Source organism: Monopterus albus, unplaced genomic scaffold, assembly GCF_001952655.1.
Source record: "Monopterus albus unplaced genomic scaffold, M_albus_1.0 scaffold57.1, whole genome shotgun sequence".
Taxonomy (NCBI): domain Eukaryota; kingdom Metazoa; phylum Chordata; class Actinopteri; order Synbranchiformes; family Synbranchidae; genus Monopterus; species Monopterus albus.
In genome coordinates this window covers 1,696,334-1,720,829 of record NW_018127937.1, presented here as the reverse complement: position 1 = coordinate 1,720,829, position 24,496 = coordinate 1,696,334, and the positions used below count along the sequence as shown (strand labels likewise).

General features: G+C 43.5%; 1 protein-coding gene across 8 annotated transcripts in view; it reads right to left on the bottom strand.

Moving 5' to 3' along the window:
- LOC109961624 (SH3 and multiple ankyrin repeat domains protein 2) overlaps nt 1-24,496 on the bottom strand; it is a 172,659-nt gene that overhangs the window by 17,981 nt on the left and 130,182 nt on the right. For 6 of the 8 annotated variants that reach the window (XM_020602590.1, XM_020602597.1, XM_020602598.1 and 3 more), the window contains 6 exons: nt 5,878-6,013; nt 4,901-4,981; nt 4,776-4,784; nt 2,627-2,650; nt 783-895; nt 310-415 (listed from right to left, as the gene is read on the bottom strand). In XM_020602590.1, coding sequence (XP_020458246.1) covers nt 310-415; nt 783-895; nt 2,627-2,650; nt 4,776-4,784; nt 4,901-4,981; nt 5,878-6,013 — 469 coding nt within the window. The remainder of the gene's footprint in view (nt 1-309; nt 416-782; nt 896-2,626; nt 2,651-4,775; nt 4,785-4,900; nt 4,982-5,877; nt 6,014-24,496) is intronic. The other 2 variants (XM_020602594.1, XM_020602595.1) reach the window with 2 other exon arrangements.

The following is a 24,496-nucleotide window of genomic DNA, read 5'->3' as shown; positions in this document are numbered from 1 at the left end:
TACTGCATTTTTATAATACAGATAGCAGTGCGAGTCAAAGGACCTGTGAGTAACATGATGAGCCTCGTTCAGCAGTGAGAATGAGGTTTCAGCATATGCTTAATGACCTCTGATATTATGGCCTGAAAGCACACTTTGCTGACTAAATCACTCATTTATCTATAATTATCTTTAATATTGCTAGAGCACACAGAGCAAGTTCTCTGAGTGTTAAAATAGTACGACAACAGCACAAGGCACTGGACATGCAGTTTGAGCTGACACTCACTCGTCCACCACTCACACACGCTTCCTGTATGTACATCATACCTATTGACTTTTGCTTTTTCATAGTGCCCTTCTCAGGGATCCCCAGGAAGGCACCAGGCACAGTGGGTGGCACCACTGCTACTCCCTGGCGGTCATGATACATGGACTGAAAACCAGACGGTTAATGACATACCCAGAAACACACACTTTACATTAGTTCTCTGCTGACTGTGGAAACAAACACTAGCAGCATTCAGTTTCACTGTTCTATCTTTAAAAATAATATGTAAAACTATTTTCTATAAAACAGATACAAATTCAAAGAATTATATTTTGTGGAGGCATCACACAATACAGCCAAAAACACACTAAACGCATTTAAATGAATGTATTCAATACCCAAACAAGATCACAATATCTGTGCATTCTATCCCTAACATCATAATACTGCACAATATGTGTACAAATTTTCAAAATAAATACAAATTCCAGCTTTGCATTATTATTGTTCAGTGTCAAACGGCTTCACTTACGTTCATATCTGTTGGTGTAACCAAGCAGCGACTAGATGGACGTGGTTTGATTGTGGCGATCTTCATATCAACAGGCGAGGACTTCTGGGCGTGCGTCATCTCTTCAACTCTGTCTGCAACACAAAGAGAGCCGCAATTCATCAGCCACACAAACGACGAAGTCAGGACTTGACTTGCAAAGCCTTAGCAAAGTTCTCATGGGCCAAATGCAAGCTACTCATTCCCAGAGACCCTTCCCTGTGCTTCCACGCTGAATTACAGATGAAGCTGAAACAGAAAACATTGAAACGCATTTTGCAGACAGGGTAGATAGGAGGACTGATGAAATGTGTCAAGTGTGTCCAGCCTCGGAAGCCATGCAACCTCTTTCCAAACAGCCGACTCAATAGCATCATCCAGCTCTCAGGGACATTCCCTCATTACATGTAAAATGAGAGGTGAATGTGAGGTCTGCCAAATGTGCCGTTGTCTTTCTCAGTCTTTTTCCTTTTCATCCTGCAACCCGAGGAAGGTGTCAACAGCACATTTGGCAGCAATGAGCTTTCCTCTGGTGTGTAATGATGCCATCAGATAAAGTCCACCTTAAGGGCAGCTACATGCTAGCCCTGATCTGGCCTCTGACTGTATCACCTCACTGATCAGCTCTGTCTAGGGTGTGGAAATCTTCCATGCATTAGGGCAGTGATTACTTAGAGTGACTTGGAAAACAATCCTCTTCTTCTGCACATCTACACACAGCGGGGAGGGGAGAGGTGGGAAGAGGAGGAAAGGAGCATCAATGACCTTAACTACAGTTAGCACTAAAACACACAAACATAAACAACACAGAACAAAGATGCACACTGCTCTTGCTTCGATCTGTCTCCCTAATGGACTGGAGTTACAGCGGACGACATGCAACACACCCGGCCTGCAAACCTATCTGTGAGTGAAGCATCTCCTGGAAACCTCCCCCTGCTCACACAAACACACAGAGGGCAATCCTGGCCAGCAAATCGGGCAAAGGCGGGGTACACCCTGGACAGGTCGCCAATCCATTGCAGGGCTAACACAAAGATGAACAACCACACACACGCACTCCTATGGGCAATTTAGAGACATCAATCAACCTAAGCTGCATGTTTTGCTTTGGACTGTGGGAGGAAGCCGAAGTAGCCGGAGAGAACCCACGCAAGCACGGGGAGAACATGCAAACTCCACACAGAAAGGTCCCAGGTGGGACCCGAACCCAGAACCTTCTCGCTGTGAGGCAACGGCGCTAACCACTGTGCCACCGTGCTGCCCACAGACACACGTGATGTTTAATTCCTCATTAAGGGTCTATCGCTACATTTGTTTGTTTGTTACATTTGAAGCTTGAAATTTTCCCAAAAACTAAATAACCTGGGCTCACTGCTATTACTGATTGTGACTCTGCCTACATGAAAGGTGCAGGGAGCAGGTGAACTGCTCCTTTAATCAAACATGAATCATGAGACTACTCAGCATCCAAGCAGTGTAATAAACAGAGCCAGGAGGGAGAAACATAATCTGTGACTGTGAACAAGGGACAAAGGAGCTTAAACATCTTTCTGTTCAACACCACTACAACATAAATTAAACCATGCACCAACTACATTTAGAACACAAAACAGCTGTAATCAAAAGCACACAGTAAATCACACAGTCACACTGTGAGCCGCTCCGATTTAACCGAAAGTCAAAGGAGCGAGTCGGACAATTAGAATGTTTAAAGAAAATATTAAATCAACAAACAGTGAGGTGCTGATGGGGGGGGGGTATACACAAACAGCATAAATCAATCAGAATGTGGATCAGTATTAAACATGCCTACAGTAACTTACCAACTTTCTTTTTCCTCAGAGTGGCTTAGAGAGTGACAGAAAAAGGTTTCTAAGTCTTTAGAGCACAAACCCTTCTCCCACAAATGTACTTGATTCATAGCTTTAATATCTTCGAAAAGTATAAAAGTAGTGTATTTTTCATCTTTTTAAATTCGTCCTTCTGCAGCAGATTCGTATGTGAGCCCATTGCAGTACATTTTTTAAATATGTAAAGCACTTTAAACTTCACAGCAGCGCTTACCAACACTACTACTACTATGAATGTATAGTAGACAAAGAATGAATTGCAAATGTGTTAAACAAGCAGCTCTATGACCATATGCTGACCAAATGCAACGTTCTGCCAGCAGGTTTTACTGTTCAGGCACCTCTTCCATTTACTCTGTGCACACACTGACACATGACACAGGCCGCTGAGCCAGAAGTTTTTGAGGTGAAACAAAGCTGCTCCCACAACCTGTAGAACCACACATTTTCATGACTGGTCTTTTTTTATTAATCATTTGAAATGTAAAAAAACAAAAAAATGGCCAGACCCTAAAACATCCCCAAGCAAGAGGGGACATCTTTAACCAGTTGTTGTCTCAGTGTCACTGTTTTCTGGTCACTCTCTTTATGAAGCTGCTGCTAATGCAAACAGAACATCCCGCTGCCACTGTTCCACATTTAAAACATTACACAAAGAGCAGCTTTTACTGTGAAGCAGCCACAGACTTTACATAAAGACATTTGATGGGACAGCTCGCAGAAGTGAAGCCACCACAAATTAGCAGATGGAACATGAGCCAAATTAAACAAAGTACAAATCAAGTAAATTTTTCCCAGAGGAGATTTCTGCCATTTTGGTAGATATACTCAAGTGGTTGTTTTTCTGGCAGGTTAGATTTTAATAAGTTATTGACGATATAAACAGGGGTGTACAGGGAATGATGTGACGGCTTTGACTGGCGGCCTGATACAGCGGCTCAACCTCTGACCTCTACTGCACCAACTCTGGTTGCAAAATGGCAGGAAGTGGTGGCACACTATCCATCTTTGCATAGTCTATGTTAGCACCACCTGCAAACCGTTAGCAACAACACTCAGTTTTGTGAAACAGATTATTTTTATGGTTTGTGAGCCAGTCATGGACACACAGGCACAGCCACAGTGAGATTTGAGGCCTGTGGCCACTGTAGGCCACAGGCTGCACACTCGGATCTCCTCTAACGTCACTGTCCTGCAGCTGCGTGGAGAACTACTGGCGCCGGGTGCAGGATGAATTCAGATCACGGCTGCAATTATTGTTGACAACTTCTTTATTTAAAACAACATGAGTTTGTTTGGCTGCGCTGTTGCTTTTGTGTTTCACTTCTGCCAATGTAGCTGCTAAAGGATGGCTCTAGTACTGGCTGTTACCATGGCAACTGTAGGTGTTGCCAAATCAACCAGGATTGAAATGTTAAGGCTTACAACTTCAGCATCACAAAAATCAATACTGATTAAATCAAACGTTAATTAGTAGGGAAGAAGAACAAAGGAGCCATTTGTGTTTAATGAGAGTGACCACCGTGGGCTGTCACCTACTACCTGAAGTGATCCTGTGACATCAGATCCATCAGGTTCTACTGTAGGTGGCTTCACCACCTCTGTGAAAGCACTTACTTAGGGAAACACAGAAACACTGGGACAGTGCTGCCTCCTCTCTCCTGTCTTTCCTCATATACTTCCTGCTTCTCGTGCTCCCTCCATACTTCTTGCCCTCCCTCCCTCAGGCCTGTCCACCACTGCCGTGGCCTCCCGTGTCTCCCCCTGCTCATGCTGACTGAACAAAGGTCCTCTCGACACACAGATATATATAAAACAACAAATAAACAAACACAAAGATGGTATTATCACACTGCTGTCATAGTTTCCATTTGCTCCTTGTAGCCACAGCAACAGCTCATGGGTGCAGGGATCTTTAAGAGCATGAGTCCTTCATGCATAATGGCAAAGGAGGACAGGTGATGAGGAGGGAGCAAAAGCTGTTTTCTTCTTTTTACCAGTCAAACTAAAACACAATGATTAAATGACAAGAACTTAAATTGCATTAGTCTGAAGAAAAGCTTCATTCAGCCACTGTGAGCCGACGGAGTTGGGTGAAATGGATGCGGCATTAACTGCTTACCTTTATCCACTATTGAGAGATTAACCAACCAATAATAATAAGAAAGAGGAAGACAGACAAGAGATGTGCTGTTAGACACAGACTTAAAGCCACCATGATTAAAAGACAAAACACTATGTTCTTACCGAGCTCCTCCAGTTCAGAGGTCATCGACTTGGAGCGCATAGACAGGGCCGTGGTGGGGGCTCTCTTTGGTGGTGGAGGAGCTGAGGCACACAGACAGACAGTCTGAAGACTGAAGTGCAAACATGTCACTTTGATTTTACTCAGACATAAAGTGGCATTATGTTGTTTCAAAGATTTCTCCATTAACAGTGAATGAGAGGTTTGTATTGACAGTGGTCAGTAATGCAGAGAAAACTGATGTGGGAGAAAAGATAAGCTGTAGAATGTAATAACAATTTTTGTCTTAAAAACCAAAGTTCACTAAGCAGTAAACAGAGTTCTCAGTGATGTACTTGGTCTGGCCACATAGCTCTGCAGGCAAATGTCACACTTGTTGACCTGATGGTTCTTCAGCTGCTCTTACACTGTTTTGGCATTTATCTTTGTCCTGTAACTGTCGGCTGTGGCCACAGCATAGCTTACACAGGTTCCCTTTCATTTTTAGCATGCTGGACAATATCATTTGGAAGTTTTGAACTGATAATCTGATACTTAACAAGCTGTAACCATGTCTCCACCGCTGACTTTTGACAGCCAGCACTTCTGTGGGAAACGTATCAATTTCTGGTGATGTGTTATTTTTGTTTGCACCGTGAACACAGACTAAGTCAGGTTTCCTTATGCCTCTGGGAAATATTATTACATAACACATCATCAGTCAGCATGCCACTTTACGGCACTATTCGGCATTTTAACTCAGGAGGTGCAAATGTAAGCAGATCCACAGATTTTCACAGCGTTTTACTGCACATGGAGCACAGCTACGTCCTGCTGCTTCACACCTGAGACTCGGCACAAACATTAAAACAAAAGGCCATGAACTGTACATTTTTACTGTGGGACAACACTGAACATCACACCCTGTCGCTTTTGCCCCAGTTTCAGAAACAACACCTGAAACCTTGACCTCTGTTTAGGATTTCCTTCTGTGTTGTACCTTTTTTGCGTGCTGTGTCCTCAGGGTCCAGGTTCCGACTCACGGTCACCACCTTGATCAGGAGCCGGTTGCCTCCCTGGCGGATCATGTTGACCACCTGTCTGTGACCCACCTTCACCACATTCTGCTGGTTTACCTGAACAAACACACAGCAGCAGAGCCATTACTGGCTGGTAACCCCTATAGGACCTGCAGATGTCCTCACCTTCAGGAAAAGGGGGGAAACAACATTTTCTTCGCCTTCAGCACACACAAGTTTGACACGACAGTCACAGCAGTGTCTGCATGAAGAGGCACAAACTGCCGGTGTGTGATCAAACATTCAGATATTGTCACATCTTAATCTGTGAGCTGCAGAGCTCCATACAGAAGAAACAAAACTAAAAAGAAGAAAATGTGAGAGAGGAAAAAATGTGTGTGTGTATGAAAATGTGCTATATAAATAAACTGGTCCCAGCTGCTTGTAGCCGCCCCACAGAAGGAAAGCTGTCCCAGTGAACTCTGATCTGACCGCACCTTCAGTAGTTCAGGGAGTTGGGTGATCTCGTGGATGCCCCAGGTTTCCTTTGTCCACCTTTAGCGTGAGCACAAGCCTCACCAGCCAAAATACCCAAAAAGAATTAACCCCTCACAGATGTATGCTTTTGCTCACCAGTCAAGTTCAGGAGAGACAGACATGAGGACACAGTGACCTCTAACCAGTGGCCACCCAAATCAAATCGGTTCATACTCGAGTCCGAGTGGCTCCCTCAAGGTATTCCTGATATTGCATTCACAAGAACGGGCCGGCAGGGAGGGACGTTTGTATGGATGGACAACCTGAAAACATAATGTCCCCTGCTGTCGCCGGCGAGGAAGCATAAAAGCACTCATGTGGTTTTGCAGGGCCTTTTTACTTACATTTGAAATGAGCTTTCTAAAGCCTCAGTTTGTTTGATGTCCAAGTTCATGAGCTTTATTCTAGTAGTACTGTACATAATGGTAAAGGACATTTACTTCCTGTATAGCAGCCTCTAAAAAAGTGCACTGTCAACATTACTTATTCTGTATAGAGCTCAGAGTCAATCAGCTGAAAATAATAGCTATTTTGATAACTGATTAACTGTTAAGGTAAATTTTCAAGGAAAAATGCCAAATGTTACTCAGTTCTAGCTTCTCATTGTGATGATTTGCTGCTGTCCTTTGTCATACCATATCTCCTTATGGTTTGTATTGTTGGTGGAAAACAACAAGCACTTTAACGACATCACTGTGAGCTTTAAGGAACTGTGATGACACTATTTTCTGGTAAATGATTCATCCATTAATCGAACAAATGATCTGCACATGAACTGATCGTGTAAGTGATCGTTAGTTGCAGCACTGGTGTGTGACAGATGCAGTTTTTTTCCTCTCAAGGTGAAAAGTTGTGACTTTAGCAGTTAGTTTTCTTTGATTCATCCTGCAGATAACTGCTGGCAGCATTAAGAAGACATCAAGAAACAGGCTGAGAAATTACATTTCAAACTGACCACAGATGTGCATATACGATGGAGCTGTCCTGCTGTTGGAGGCGGCAGGGGGAGCTACAGCCACTGCCCTCACAGTCTGACTTCAAAGACAATCACAGTAACTTGGTTTGAGCCCAAAAAAATCCTGCTGCTGGAGATTCAGCATCCCTCTGCTTCTAATTAAAGGCAAACACCAGACACATGCAGCTCATATACAAGAACATCTGAATGCAGCTGGTGACCAAACTGCTGCACACCACTGTGCTCATCAGATTTTTAGTTGTGCAAATAAAACACACACATTTGATGCTTTCTCTTTAAAACACAAGCATGTATGTCCACATGGATGGTTTTTAATCTCGTTATTGCTGCTCTGATTTAATATGGGCCCTGCTGGACCGCTGCAGCCTCTGCCCCTCCTCTCTTCTTCCAGACAAATAGTGGAGGAGGGGTCAGACGAAGGGATGAAAGAGACTGGCCTGGGGTGACCGAGGGGAATAATGGATGGGAAGAGGGAGAGAAAGCAAAAGTGACAGATGAGGGAAAATGTAGAGGACGATGGGGTGACAGTGACAGAGAGCGCCAGTACAGAGGAAGCCTTTGTTTTCTCTCCCTGGGTTTTAAACGCTGCTCGGGCGCCATGAGGGCGGACATTTTGGTAATTAGACAGAGATGCTCCTACAGCTGTTTGGGCGTGACCTTGTCTTCCCATCACACACACTGAGGTTCACTGATACACTCCAGTGCGCACACATACAGACAAGTACACTAGTTCACATATAGGAATAATCTGCTCTCTCTCATGACAGTATGCAACGACACTACAAGGATGGAAACACACATGCTCACCTGAACCTACACACACTTCTGCCAAACTCATGGTGAAGAGCCTGCTGGGTGTGCTGTAGGGCTGATTATTGATGAGAGAAGTGCTTTACAGGGACCAGGACATGATGACCAAAACGTCAGAGCGAGCTCATCTTTGTGAGCTGACCTCATGTCTCAGCGTTGGCTGAATATGTCACCGTCTGTCTCCATAGCAGCTTTCACAATATGAAACCAACTGGAAAAACTACAAATACATTTTTAGAGAACACGTTTTCACATTTTGTAGAGTGTCCTTTTTTTCTGGCGGCTGCAAAGTCGAACCATAAAAAGGGCTTTTTATTTGACATTTAACAAGCTGTGCTCAACTACAGCTGCAACTTGTCAGCATAAAGACATAAAGCTCCAGCCAACAGCGCTCTGACCGACTGCGGTGCATCTTAAAGAAAGGATGACCGACCCACAGACCACAGGCAGCTTCACAACATGACGTGTAGTTGACATTTATTGCAAAATAAATAAATAAAATGAAAAAAATCCCTGTAGAGTGGTGAAGCAGGTAATCTCAGTTTTAGGACTCATGATCCAAGATGTGCCCCGACTGTGGTGACTGTCTTTAAAAGCTAAGTGGATCATTCTCCACTGCTTTCTAACACCATGTCGCCTATTATCACCTCTACTCTGTTGTTATTTTTTTAAGCAGGAAAAGACACACAATAATATGACTGAACAGCATTTTTACTATCTGATAAATTAAGAACATTAACTTTGGCTCTCAAATTTAAATGTGTTCATTCATTGTGACATTAATAACATTTAATACAAATAAAACAAAGAAACAAATGACCCTGTGGAGTCATACTGCACGTCTTTAAGTAACTTGTCAGGCGTCGAGGGGCAGATCGATGCGCCGGCTATCACTTACATGCACTCGATTAGTGATATTGATTGTTTGCACAGTTAGTGAGCCTGGTGTGGACGCGGCCACTGAACACTGACACACATGGTGACATGTGTGATTTACTGAATGAGCAGTTTATCGTTTGTCCGGCCAGCTTGTGTAGTAATAAATGTAAAACACGAGATGAAGCCTGCAGACCATAAATTGCCCAAACAGCCCTGAACCAACAACTACAAGAAAGAAAAACAGCAGCTTTATGGCTTACCATTAACAGTTCATTCAGTCCATTAATCAATCGTACACAAACACCCATATAAGTCTAAACACACATGGAAATCAGGCCTCTAATAACGTATGCATGTAAAAGCCGGCCACTGTCAGATCAGGCAGAAGGGCCTGTTCAAAAGCCATTATCATTATCATACCCATTACAGTAGCTCCACAACATTAAGCATCATCCAACCCATTTATCTGAACACAGGCAGTGCTGAGTCTATCTGATCTCTCTATCCAATCTCGCTTAATGCAAATATTCTTCCTTCAGTCGCTGACAGCTGCTAATCTGATTAGTCAATTATAATCCAACCTATGCAGATGTACGCTGTGATGACAAGCTGTTAATCCAGCCTGTCAGAGTGGTGCAGGGTCGGGAGGCCCGCGCTGGGGTCGGCCGCTCTGCTACCTTCGGTGACAGAAACACAGACGTGACTATTCATAGTCAAATCATACACAGAAGTGGCTTCCAAAGCTATTGACCTTGGAAACAGCAACTCACAAACAATCAAAGACAGTTTTTCAGTGGCTGTTTTTGGACGTTTCATCATCCTGAAGTTGGTTCAAAGACGAGAATGACCCTAGAATCACAACTTCTAAGCCAATGAAAAGAAATAATCCACATGTTGAAAGTTGCAGGGGCGAGCTGCTGTTATCTCCTACGGAGATGCTCGGTTTAGCACAGTTTGTTTCTGAGGAGATAATTTGTTGGTTGTTTTGACCTTGGATGACCTTGAACTACACTGATTCAGGTTATTGTTTATGTTGTGGTATTAAATAACTTCACTGTGACTGCAATTCAGTGTCCACACTTTAGGGACCCGGGGAAGGAAAACAACTTTGTTGATGCTGTCAAGTTTATTTACATTGGTTAATTTGTGTAAACAGCTATTTCTTCGTCATCGGCACCATCTATTCATCTATGTGTTTCAATTGAAAATTGTATTAACCATTAAAAAGCATTGAAAGCAGGATTGATCTGCTGGGAAAAACAAGACAAACACAGGATGTGTGAAATACATTGAACCAAAAAGATAAAATCAAGGAAGAATGTCTGCAAGAATCAGCACAATTACAATGAATGTGAACTGAACAGTTCTGAATGAGAGACAGGCTTTCATGGAAACAGTGAAAGAAATGGGACAATATGGTGGAGAGACACTGATCTAGGACAGTGAGAGGGTGAGATGACCCCCGTCCTTTACCAGAGACCAGCTATGGAAACATACGGAGGGGAAGCTGCAACAGACAGCAACTCCCAAATCCAACACAAGCCGTGTTCTGGACAAACACCAAGAACTCCTCCAAACTAGATGACAAAATGTGAGCGTTTGTCGCTGCCTTCACTCACGAGTGCTTTCAGATCTGATGAGGACTCAGGTGATGTGTCCGCTGCCCGTCGCGGAAACACAGCAGCATTTAAATCGTGGAGCCGACGGGGGCTGGGCGAGAGCTCTGGATTGTGTCTGTGCTTCCCCTTGTGGGAAGCTGGAGCACATCAAAGCAGGCTCATTAAATACAGACAGAAACTGTGTGCACGTGAGTGTGCATATGTGTAAGAGAGGGGAGAGGGGGCAGGAAAAGATGGAGACAAGAGTTGTATACTGATGACTCAGATTGACAATGAGAGCACATGTAAGGGCCTCCACACGCACATGCACATGTACACTCTGCATGCAGTGCACAGTTCCTTCAGTGATGTCCTGCTTCACCTCAGCCCCACCCAACTTTCCTGGAAACACACACATACAGTAATAAGGTCAGGCTCGTTCTCATGTCCTCTTCTTGAAACACACTCTGACAGTGCACGTGGCGACACTCCAGACACCACCATGAAATATTTACTGACAGGCGGACTCCAAGTATAATCTGTTCAGGTCACTAAAGAGAAGTCACGAGACTTGTCAGCCAAACAGAAATAGATGAGCCTCTCCTGCAGCACAGAGGAGGACACTAATGGGTAGCTTGCAGCGTTAACTACCGCCCTGCCCTACCGGCACAGAGCCAAACAGCAGAGGCAGCAGCGATGGGCACACACCCACATCTGCGTCACACCCTGAGCTCACACCCACACAACCATCTACAGTTTGTATTTGACTGGTTTGGGCTCACACGGCACAATTACAAGTTAAAGGGTCAGTTCACCCCAATTCCAGTTAAGATCTATTTTCTGTTCCCCTCATGTAGCGGGTTTATGCTTCTGGATAATCTCTTGGCATCACAGTTTGGACCAGAACCACTCTGCACAGAAGACAGTGAAAACTACTGCATGTTCTTAGGATCATCACAAGCAAGCATGACACTGTTTTTCTGCTTTGATGAGCACAGATGAAAGTGCACTGGCATTTCAGCTGTCAACATTAGGTTCCAGGGCAACAAAGTTCCACAACCTGTTAAGTCCTGATGCTAATGAACCTCATATGAAACCATTTGTCTCTCCTCACTTGTTTTATTAGCTAAGAGCAATGAAAACATTAAGGAGAAGGTAGAAACTTCTCATTAATATGTCACAGAGAATAGGTTTAATAACTCGTATTGCTGCTCTTCTCATTTTCAGCTTGTAGGTACAAAGTGTAGGGCTGTGACGATACACTTAGCTCATGAGACGACACGATACACGGCTGTGACGATACACTTAGCTCATGAGATGACACGATACACAATACCGGATTCACGAGAACAAGTCTATTTTAAGAAATCTTCAATGATGAATTAGATGACTGGAAAAATACTTTTATTCGACTGAAAGTCGCAAAATGCAAAACAATGCAGGTGCAAATTGAAATGTTTTAACTAATCATCTTGTAATGAATGTCACTTCAGTTCTACTTCCTGAGTGTGAATGATCACATGCAGTAAAAGAGACAATGTGCAGCCACTGTAAAGGTTTGGCCACAGACTCAGCCGACCAGCTTCTCTCCTGGAGGATTTCATGAGGTTCTTCAGACCCTAGAACTGTCCACGAGCTTCTAACTTCTAACTGAAGCTGCGCGTGACCTTCTATGTTGTTATCTATGCCTCGGCACATAAAAAAAACGCAACTATCACCATGGCTACAACGAGTCAGAGAAGGAAGTAGGTTTGAACTTGAGTGAACTCAGCAGTTGTTGCTCACTATGACGACATCACTCTGATTTGAGTTCATGGTGGAAATGTTGTTAAACCCATTCTGCTAGTCCACCTTCTCACACGGACCCACACAGCTCTGACCTGGTTCCAGACCTCTGACCCCCCCCAGTTCAAACAGGCCACGTTTTGCGCTCACTGATGATCAGAAATTTGTTGGCAGGATTATAAATGGAGATGCCATCTTCCTGTGCCAGAGTCAGAGAAATAGTGATAGAAAAATGCTGGACGACCAGCTGTTCAGGCTGGTGCGAGGCAACTTACAAGATTAACACCTTGGTTCGTTTCTTTAAATGCTGTGAAAGATAAACAACCCTGTTTCCAAAAATGTTGTGTAAATAAAAATGGCATGAAATGGTTTGAAATCCCATTTGTTCATTTGCTAACTGTACAAATATAAAAATATCAAATGTTCAAATTTTACATAGTTTGGCTTACTCTGAAATAGAAGTCAGCAACACGACCCAAAAAAGCTGGGACGGGGCAACAAAAGACTGGAAAGGCTGTGCTAAAAAAACAAATGTATTTGAGCACGATCCAGACAAAAAAACTCCAGGTGGAAGAACAACTACTGAGGTTAACAGGCAGCAAGTCTGGGTATAAACAGAGCATCTCAGAGAGGCCGAGTCTTTCACAAGTAAGCATGAAGAGAGGCTCACCGCTGTGCGCCAATTAGCTCAACAATTTGAGAATTGCAAGGAAGTTGGAGTTTTTATCATTTACGGTTCATTATACCATTAAAAGAGTCAGAGAATCCAGAGAAGGAACAAGGCTGAACACCAGTGGCCATCATCGTCTGGGCCTCAGGCCACACTGCATTACTAAGAAACACAATGCCGTAGTGAAATCACTGCACGGGCTTAGGAACAAGTCTACGATGCAAAAAAAAAAAAAAAAAAAAAAACATCACGGACACCGCATCCTCCAGGCTAAAGAGGAGAGGGACCACCTGACTGGTAAGTGTGTAAGTCACAAGCTGGTTCAGTTCCCCAGAGAGAATTCAGAGGCATGTTCCAGCTCTGATTAGTGGAATACTAAACTCAGATCTCAGGCTGCCCAGTGATTTTCCTGGCTCAGGTCTCGGCCACCAGGCTACAGTCACTTCCACGCCCTCAACGGCCTGATGTCCTCTGCTCTCCAGCAAACTACACTTCACACTGTGTCTCCTGAGTCTCCTGAAAGCTGCATTATCACTGTGTATACAGTAAGGCACAACACGTTCCCGGTTGCTAAGCGACAGTTGCTGTGTGATACCGCTGGAGGTGGCAATGTGCTGAAAATGTTTGGGGGGGAGCTAGTGGATCAAACCATTCATCATCAAACAGGGACTTAATTTGATGCTGGCTGTTTTTGTCAATGGACGGCTTTGCCAAATTTCACCCCCATTTCCTTCTTCGCCATCAGCGCAGCCATCTTAAAAGATTTTTGTCTCATCCCATATTTGGACAGTGGGCTGTGTTGTTTTGGCTTTAAAAATGAGAAGCATCTCCCTGAGCACTGTGGGCTCAGGCACACTGCTCTTTGTGCACTGCACCTATAAATAAATTATTTATAGGAAATGACGCTTCCGCTCTGTTATTTAAAGACTGACTACCATGTGATTCCAGTGTGTTTCAGTGTGTGTATGCACTGATTTGTAAAGTCCATGTTCACACAGCTGCAAGTGTGAGAAACTCCTGATTTTCTAAGAGACATCGATTATTGTTAGTGTTAAAATGGGGAGCGAGTAAACAGCCGAGGGGAACTGATCATGATGGAGGGCCTTCTTCATTCTGTCCACATCAGAGGTCCAGACCTGAGGCAGCAGTTCAACTCTCCCACAACAAAAATCAAGACCCAGTATTACACAAACTGGAGGTTGACCTGGTGCTGCAGGTGACAAAAGCCAGTCTGACACAAACCCAGCAGGACATACGCAAAACATGAGACAAAGTCAATCATTAACAAATCACCGGTGTCTTTATGTAATCGGGTCAAGTCCACTTGAATATATTCACATTAAGTTCGTTTGTGACACACACACACACACACACACAGGCTCAACACATTTTTCCACCATTTCAGAAATTAACTTAAAGCAGCAATAGCGGGACCCAACACAACACTAACAGACCTTTGAGAGTTGATCTAGCTAACATGAGCAAACAGGTGCCTACAGGTCCAGCAGCATCCATGTGGCGTCATGCTTCTGTCTCACCTGGACAATGTCTTGGCCATTAGCTCCACTATGCTCAGTGCTATCTCTGTCTGCTGTTTGATGCTGGGCAGGTAGCGGACAGAGCTTGTTGTCAAATGACAGCTGCTGTTGGAAATGATGCTCATGAAAACACTGAGACTGAACCAGAACAGTGAAGCTGTGGGTCATAAAACCAAAACAATGAGCTGAAAGATTCTAAAATGCTCCACAGACCTGATAAAAACTGCAGTCTCAAGTGATAAATTAACTCTTGGCTTGTTTCAGTTGTTGACAATCACACCTGGTTGCAAAAAGCCAATACACAGACAAATGAAGCTTAGGTGGAAGTTCAGTAGGGAAGCTCCATTAGATTCTGCTTGTTCCTCACTGGGTCAGTGTGGGCTAGTTACTCGGCAGCACCTCTGCTTCCCCATGCTGTCAAACCTCCACCTTCAGTCCTGATGTCACCACATCTGACCAGAGATCTTTCTGCCCTTGTTTCTCAGGCCAATAAGTCACTGGCCGCCATTCTTGAAACTCTGTTCCAGGTTTGCCTACTTGTTCTTCAGACTTATAACTGCAAAACCCACCTCCTCTCGACACCTCCATCACCTCCGTGGGTCACTATCCAAGGCCTCCATCAACCAGCAGGTGGTTGATAGAGGCCACCACCATTTGATCTCTCCTTACTGAAACGCTGTTTAAACATGTAAGCGCCAAGTAGTGTATGCAAACTCCACACACAAAACACACAGGCTCTCTCTGTGAGCTGCACCGTCCTGGGAGGAAGCTCTAAACACTTTAACTTTCTTCTATCTGTTTTTAAGTCAACTTCCTCACTCCCACCATGTTACATTGTCTTTTTGCTCCATACTCTGTCCTAAAGACAATGTAACAGCTGCGGGTCAGTTTCTTAACACACAATGCGAGGTCACAGGAAGGAGGGAGGCGGTTTATGATGTCTACATTGTCTTGTTGATTGGGACAAAGCTAGGTCGTGGTCAGCAGTGTGACATCTGCAGTGAGACGAGCCTTTCTGGAAAATTAAAAAACCCCAGCAATGACTTTGTTTTGTGACAGCAGCTGACGTAAAACGCCTAATCAATAAAGCTATCACAGGCCTGTGTGACCCCCATCACACTCCTAAGTGATTTGTCCCTGCAGTATGTCACATCCCAAAATCCTCTTTCAAAGGGAACTTGATAAAATGAACGAAGCGTGTGTGCTCTCAAAATGTTTCACGACTTTGTTGCTTCAGGATCAAAATATCGAACCAACATCCGACCTCGGCTAATGTCTGACATCTACGGTAAAATATTTATCACTACAAATGAGTCTGCTATTCTTAGTGTCAAGTTACCAAAGTTTTCACTCTCAAACCTGATTATGTATTGTTGCAGCCCTGGTCATAGCTGTAGAAGCTCCTCCGTGTTCTGCTGTGGTCTCAGGGTGCATAAAAATCCTGCCTGCATGCGTGTGTGTGGCTGAGCTGGACCTACTAAGAGTATGGGAGCAGCTACAGACTGGATCATTTGCTAAAACAGCAGGGAAGTGGAGTCTCTAGCAAATGGGATTCAAGCAGTAATAAAGAAGAAGAGAAGAAGCTTTGTAGTCAAATTTTGTCTTGGAACCGAGGGCCTCGGGCTGCTGCGTGCGTATGCGCCGCCATCACGGGCAACTTGGGGGCTTCAGTGTCTTGCCCAAGGACACTTCGACATGTGGACTGCAGGCACCGAGATTCAAACCTTCAACCTTCTGGTTGGGAGGCGACTGCTCTACCCACCGCACCACCATCGCCCCCCACCAGGCCATCTGTAACGTCTTGGCAAAGCAGTTCAGACCTGCTGTGCTGTCGTCGCTTCCTTCTACTTGTGCGTTTGTTGGGGACAATTTTAATTCCTTTTAGATTTTAACTAACACACATCTGTCACTCCAGGGCGTGTTTACAGTAGCAGGGTGGTATGAAATAAGCTACCGTGTTCCTCACCATGAAGGAACATGTCACCCAGTGCAAGAGAATGTGGTTTCAACAGCTTCTGGATAACAGCGGAGCTCCATGGTGCACTGTCAGTAATTGCTAGTGGCAATAGTTCATTGACCATGTGCACACAGACCATACAGTTTTGTACTATTTAAATAAGAGATGCGACACAATAATAACTGTGAAAGCTGTATCTGCAGATTCATTTACAAAGGCAGGATGTTAACATGGAGATGTTTGCGAGTGAGATACAACCTGGGACAAAAATCTAAACGTGAGTGAAACAGCAGACATGGGGCAGCCTGTGTCCCTGATCTCAAGCAGCAGCTTGTCTCTGCACGTCAAAGCTTTCTGCCTTCAGGATGACAGGGAGCGAGTGGACAGAGACAAAATGACGAATAGACAGAAATACAGATACGCCAAGAACTTGGGAAAACTGTCATTTTCATTTAACTTTACTCCTTTTCAAAGTTTCTGCCAGGTAAATAGCTCTTACTGTCATGTGGATTACTGCAGCCATCAGACAGAAGTATTGTTAGTTAAAACAGAGTTAAAACAATTGATTAACTGATTAGCTGATCAAAACTAAATGAATTAGTGACTACTTTGATGACTGAAAACACAAACATTTGCTGGTTTAAGCTTCTTAAACATGTCTATATTCTGGTTTTCTCTGATTTACGCCCTTATAAATCAAACATTTTAGGGTTTTGAACTGAACTATTGTTTGGACAAAACAAGATGTGAATATGTCATTTGGGACCCCGGGAAGTTGATTGTCTGAAATTGATTAATTGAAGAAATGACAGTCAGATTAAATCAATAAATGAAAATAATCAGCTGCATTCTTAACCGATCTTTTCAAAATGCAGAAGCTGGATGGTTTTCTCCAGTTTCAGCTGTGATTCTGTGTGTGCACAGAAATCATGTACATCTGTGCTGATAAACAGCATAAGACTTTGATTTGCATGACAAAATGCCCCCCACAACCCTCTTCAGGATAAATGGTATAGATAACGGATGGATGGAAGTTATCTGTGGCCACATACATACACACAGAATTCACAGTTTGCATACAGTCACTGTTCTGGGTCTAAGAGGCAGAGTGTGTGAGTGTGTGAGCTGCCTCTGTGATGAGAGAACCCTCCTTTTCTTTGAGAGCTTTTGGAGAAAGAAACGGTGAGGTCTACCTGTGCTGGTTCACTGCACAGCTGACAGTTGTGTGCTGCGTCGCCATCCACAGAGATGCACCGAGGCAGAGATTTGACAGAAGGACGGGTACGCACACACACACACACACACACACACACACACACACCTGGAGGCAGATGCATTTGCATGTTACACTCGTCACATGGCCTTCTCTTGGCCAAAGTTGTGTGTTATATAAGAGAGTAAGTGCTTTACTTCATCCACCTCTGTGGCACAAACACTCAAACACACACAGACACACATACAGGATCTTCACTCTTTGTGCGTCTTATGTCCTCCAAGTACAACTGTGATCCACTTAAAACATAACTGTCTCACAAGACACATTAACAGCAACTCTCTGCTTTAAAGATGCTTCCTTGGTGTGTTTCTGTGCCCAGTAGCTCCCACTGTGCCCACTACAGACGCAGTGAACGGAGAACATGCAAACTCCGCATAGAAAGGCACCAGGTCGAACCGGGCTCGAATGCGGAACCTTCTTGCTGTGAGGTGACAGCACTAACCACTGCATCATGATGCCATTTAATTAACTTTTAAACTGATGAAGGCCCGATCTCTTTTTTCAAAATGTTTGTCATTATTTTTTTAAAAGCTTCAGTCACTAATCACCACCAGTTTACTATTCTGGTGAAAGTTTAAAAAGACTTTTCTCACATTCAGACAACCAAAAATTAAGCAGAGAAAATTATTATTTAGAGTCTAATGGATTTCGGAGTAATTTCTGAAATGACTCAGGGCAGGGAGATAAAAGCACAAACACTCCTGTGGATCCCTGGGACAGTCTGTGCTGCACTTTGTCCTGTGTCAAGTGGAGGTGTTAATAATGAAAGATGAAAATGTTCTTCCAAAGACAAATTCAGCGGTGTGTTGACTGACTCCTGCTGAGTTAACACAGACTGGCTCGCATCTCTTTGTCTTTCTTTCTGTTTCTCACAAGGTTTTCTAACTCGTTCTCTTGCTTCTTAACAACAAAACAACCCTTGTCATCAGCACCTAACGGAAGTGCCAAAATTATTTACAAGACTAAAAGAAGAGAACATGAAATCTTAAAAAGATAGAAGATAGATGCCCCTCAAGACTAATTTGGAAGAGCAGAAATCATCAATAGTGTCCTGAACAGTGAAAGAAAGATGAAGACTGTGCCACAAACACAGGAAGGCAGAGATAATGAGCCACCGTGTCGGATGATGAACTCGACCTTCGGCTTAATCAGCAGTGATGAGACCACCCCAAACGTCTCCACGCAGTTATGATGACTGAGCACCTACTGTGGCCATCGTGCTCTACTACAGCACAAAAACCAGCTATAGTCTGTCAGTGAGAGGAAAGGAGAGGAGGCCCCCTCTGACCTTTTGGCTCCAAGATCTCGGCCTTTCAAGTGCAACAGGCGGCTAGGATATCAAGCTCTGGTCCTCCTTCGTCACACGTCAATCAACAGGCTCCCCGCCTGGCTTGTCTCACTGATTCAGAGTCAACAAGCTGTAATGATGTGAAGCGCAGACTGCTGAAGCAGAGCAGTTATTGATGGGGACTTCGACAAGCACCCACTTAAACACATTTTAGGCAAAGGATTTGAGTGCTTGTAAATGAGTGCACAAAATGCACGTGTGCCAAGTGGTAAGAGTCAATGAAAGTTTGATGCTTAGCCAAGCCCTAAATCATGCATGCAAGTGGATGTTCTGCTAATGTACAGTAGAAGGGAAGCAGAACGTTTGTGCAGTCTGGCAGATAAAACAACAGATGTATGAGATACGACACAATAATAACTGTGAAAGCTGTATCTGCAGATTCATTTACAAAGGCAGGATGTGTTTAGACATGGAGATGTTTGTGAGTGAGATACAACCTGGGACAAAAATCTAAACGTGAGTGAAACAGCAGACATGGGACAGCCTGTGTCCCTGATCTCAAGCAGCAGCTTGTCTCTGCATGTCAAAGCTTTCTGCCTTCAGGATGACAGGGAGCTTGTGGACGGAGACAAAATGACGCATAGAAGCCATCTTTAACGCAACTCCTCCCCCGACACTGTAACGTTACAAAAGCTAGAGTGCATTTGTTTTTAGGGGCACTCGTGACTCTGAGCACAGATGAAACCTTACGGCCACTGTTATGTTTTTAAAAGAAATAGCATTAATGCTGCTGTCTCGGTATTAACACGTGAACGGTGAATGTGTTGGAGAGGGTCTGAACCCAAGTTAGTGGAGGAAGAGAGATGGGAGTTAACGGCCACATGGCGCACAGTGGAGCTGCAGGTCAGCACAGGAAAGTCTTTGCTGTTAGCCTAACATGCTCACAGACTGTGGGCAAAGCTTAAATTTTCACCGGTCTGCAGGTTTCTGCTTGTTTAGCAGGTGCTTTGTTAAATTTCTCCCACTGGCGTTTTATTGCACGTACATTAATGAGCAAACAGCATCTTGTCTTCACTGCTACGATGGCAGATATCTCTCTGTGTGTGTGTGTGTGTGTGTGTGTGTGTAGAAGCTGAGCATCATCCTCTCTCATTGAAACAACAACACAAAGGAAAGGGCTGCATAAACACCAAAACCACACTTTCCATCCACTAATCTCACTCAGTGGTCTTTGATAAAATTCTCCCATAGAGCCCTAGTGCATTAGCACCAGCTCTTCTGCTTGATCGTGAGTTACCACACCTACTACAGCCTACAATTTGCTAACTAGCTAGCATGCTAGCTATGTCTTCACCTCCCATATGCACCTTTCCTACATGTTCTCCCTTACTACATCCACGATGAGAACAGTCAGCACATTTCCACGACTGGGTGCGGTTTCAGTGTCTTCACCTGAGATGGCGTTTCAGAGCAGAGAATACTTCTTTAGTTTTTTTTTATTTTGAAAGCTAGTCAAATACTTGATCTTTTTTAATCATTCCGATTTGTCAGGGTGGTTAATAACACATCTTCCTGTAATGTGACAAACTCAGAACACATACTTATTTCTACTTTATGAAGACTTTAAACATGCATCTTCTAGAACTGACAACACCGGCCCAGGTACTGGGTAAAAAGTGCCTCCTAGCCCATGGCTCCTTTCCTTAAAACTATGAACTGAAAATCAACATCCACCATCTATATGACAGAATATTCCACTTGATAAAAGAAGAAGCTTCATGAGAAGCTCAGAATCAGTCATATGGAAATCCATCAGCCCGACACATGACGGATAAACCACTCTCCTTCACATGTGGCGGGCACATGAAGATGGAGAGTCAGAGGAATAAGACATCTCTTCACTGGAAAACTGTTCAGCAGCTGAATACTGCAGGCCATCTGGTGGGACTGTAAAGGGATTATATACTAGAGCCAACAGGCTGCCATGGTAACCACATCAGCAGTATATCATGACTACTACAGGAGGGGATAAAGTCGACTGCACCAACCATCAGGCTTTCAGTTTTTAGTTTTTTGTTTGTTTAATCTTCTCTTTTCCTTGTGAATCCATCTGGGTGCAGTCACAGAAGAGCGGGGTCCATTTAGCTTTTACCCACAGACAGCCCACGTTATTTTTAGACTGTGTATTATAGCAGCAGTGCTTGAACGCATTTGTCATAAATCATACATAAACTTTATTTAGAGCGTTGTTGTTGCTCTGTTCATTCAGTAAAGAGATGGAATTGTCACTGATTTCCGTTCCGTTTCAACTTATGTGTAAGCTGCCATCCATTCCTTTTGTTCATTTTAACACATTTTGGTAATCACAACAAAGTGTACTTGCAACATCTGCACGAGAAGGACAGAGCCCTCAAGATGCACTAATGTATCTGCAGTTTGCAAGTGACAGTCATTTGCTAAATATAAACCTTTTGCAATCTGCATATAAACAGTCTCTTACAAGCCGCCCTCGTGAAACTGCACCCAGATTCATAATGGTTGTAGCTGCACAAGGCACTAGTGAAGAATGTAAAAGCAAATGAAAACTGACATCTCTTTACTCAAATGTATTTTTATAAATTAAAGATAGGTTAACACAAAACAATCTAAAAAAGTGTAATATCATGGCGTCATCATCATGCCACTTCCCAATTTAAAAAAAAAAAATAAATAATCTTCTTTGCCGTAAACAAACTACAGATTTGTGCAGTTTTCCAAAAACTTACTTTTCAATGATTCCTGACAGTCAGGGTTTTTCTAAATCTCTTTCAAACTGATGCAGTTACTCACACACACCAGGCAGCCGTATGTTCAGCGGTACAGCCAAGTTTTGTTTAGATCCAGAGCTGTCTTATGTAACTGAAACATGCAAAGGCAGGATGTGTTTAGACATGGAGATGTTTGTGAGTGAGATACAACCATATTTTTTATAACAATATTACGCTACAGGACGTTTGAACAGACATCTTTTAAGAAGCTTTCAGCTTCCCAGCATTTCTGCAAATGTTTGTCTCCTTTTACATTTATTAAGCCAATTTCTATGAATTGCATGTTTGAAATGGGCCAAAAAGCCTTTGCGTATTCACTTGGAACTATCAACAGAATAGAATTAAATTAACACTGGTACTGATGACTCAGTTTAAATCCATAATGAATGATAAATGATTCCACCTCCACTTGCACATGTTTTTGGTTTTTACTTTGACTCTTTTTGCAAATTGCATTTATACAAATTGTAATTTTTTTTTATAGGAAACTATAACTGCTGCTTACAGCAGTTGTTATTCCAGCTTCTCCACCCTGTGTTGACAAAGTACGGTCTGTAAATCAGCCCAGCCTGCCGCCTAGCCAAGGTTAGAAGAAGAGTTTTTCCAGCCGCCAGTAGTCATGTCAAACTGCCATGGAGGAGCTCTGGGCAGCTAAAAGTCTGAACCAGCAGCTGCCAGAGTGAAGAGGTGGCTCTCTTTCTTTGTTCAGTAAAGGTTAATAAATCAATCAATCAATAATAAATAAAGAAGTTATGATGAGAAACTCTGCAACGAAACACAACACGCAGTACCACAGTGCATCACGCTACCACAGAAGAGAACAATCTATTATGAGGCAGGTGACAGGTGAGACAACTTTTGGATAACTGCTGTTTCTTGAAAACTGGCCAGGATTGAGATAAGGCCCTTTTTGGCAAATGTGTGCTGTGTCAGTTCCACTGTCATGCATCACATCTGTGCATCTCATCTTAGCACTGTAAGGGACAAGCTAAGGAGAGAGGACCAGATGTGCTGAGGGTAAGAAGGAATCCATGGAGCTCAAACTGTTCATCACTTGAAACGGGCACTATGTAGTTTTGGGGAACGGACAAACGAAGCGGACGTCTGAGGTGACTGTACTACTCAAATACTTTGAAAGCGCAGTACAAGGCCAAAATAAAACGTACTGTGATTTGAAGTCAGCTCATTAAAGAATATGCGCTACGGATGGCTAACTAGCCAGAGGCCATGCAGCTGTGAATTTGTCAAACATTTTCAGGCCCTTCGGTGCATTTTGTAAACTCGTCTGCAGTTGTGAAGACTGAAGACTGAAGCAGAATGATGAGATGATTAAAGGGGTCAAGCAATGTGAGACAGAACAAATGAGAGCTATGGAGTGAGGCAGGCTGATATCGTTTGGAAGAAGAGTTGCACAAACAGATCCAGTCTGCTCTCCTCATTTGATGCTCCATTTAGCAGAAACACAAAATAAACCAATCCCCAGTGCAGCGCTGCTTACAGACACAGTCGTTATGGAGTCATTTAAGAACAAGGGAAAAAAGAGCAAGCCCAAAATAGACACTGTGCTTTTCCTCTGACTCTGGTTTCCCCCTGCAGCTTTTGATATGATTTGTAATATCTGAGGGTAAATCAGTGGCTGAGAGTATTCAGCACATGACATTTCCTTCAGTACTCCAGCAATTTATAATGACTGGGAAGCACTCCAGTGAGAGGCCCAGCTCACACAGCAGCAAAATACTCACCAGCCCTAAAGATTAATCTAAGTCAACACAGTTCTTTACTATGGAGGCACTTGGAAGATATCCCCAAGAGATCAAATGCTGCTGCTGCTTACATAACACAGTATAATTCTCATTGGCTACACAGAAATCATGACAAGTGCAAGCACAAGCCACATTTGTGGGATTCAGTTTGTTTGAATATTACTGAATCAAATCAAATAGAAAATGAAAATAGTTTGAAAAGCCCTAAAGCTGCAATAAAACCATTTTTATTTCACTGAGCAGATTTCTCTTTTGCGGTTACTTTCTTAAGCAAATGCTGCCATTGGTCAACAGCTTTTGGAGGGACAAGTCATGTTCAGTTCAACAGTGATGTACCTCTACCTAATGCATCATCCCCTCCCGCTACAATACAACAGTTAAACAGTATGTAACCAGGCCTTTATACACGGATGAGAGGACAGAGTGACCATGGAAAGCAGCTGTGGCACTGAGAGACTGAATAACAAGCGTCTGAGACAAAAAGCCTCCCACTATAGCTTCTACAGCGTCATACTGCGCTGGTGGCCACCCACCACCAGATATGATCCTTACTGGAAATTCGTTAATGCCCGTTCAAAATCTTAGTGGACATGAATGTGAATATACAGCCTCGTAATTGACACCCCCATGTGGAGAGCATGTACCAGGCTGATCGTTAGGTCGCACATGGACGGCTCTTGGTGCCGAGACTGAGTCTAATAATGGCAAATTAATCA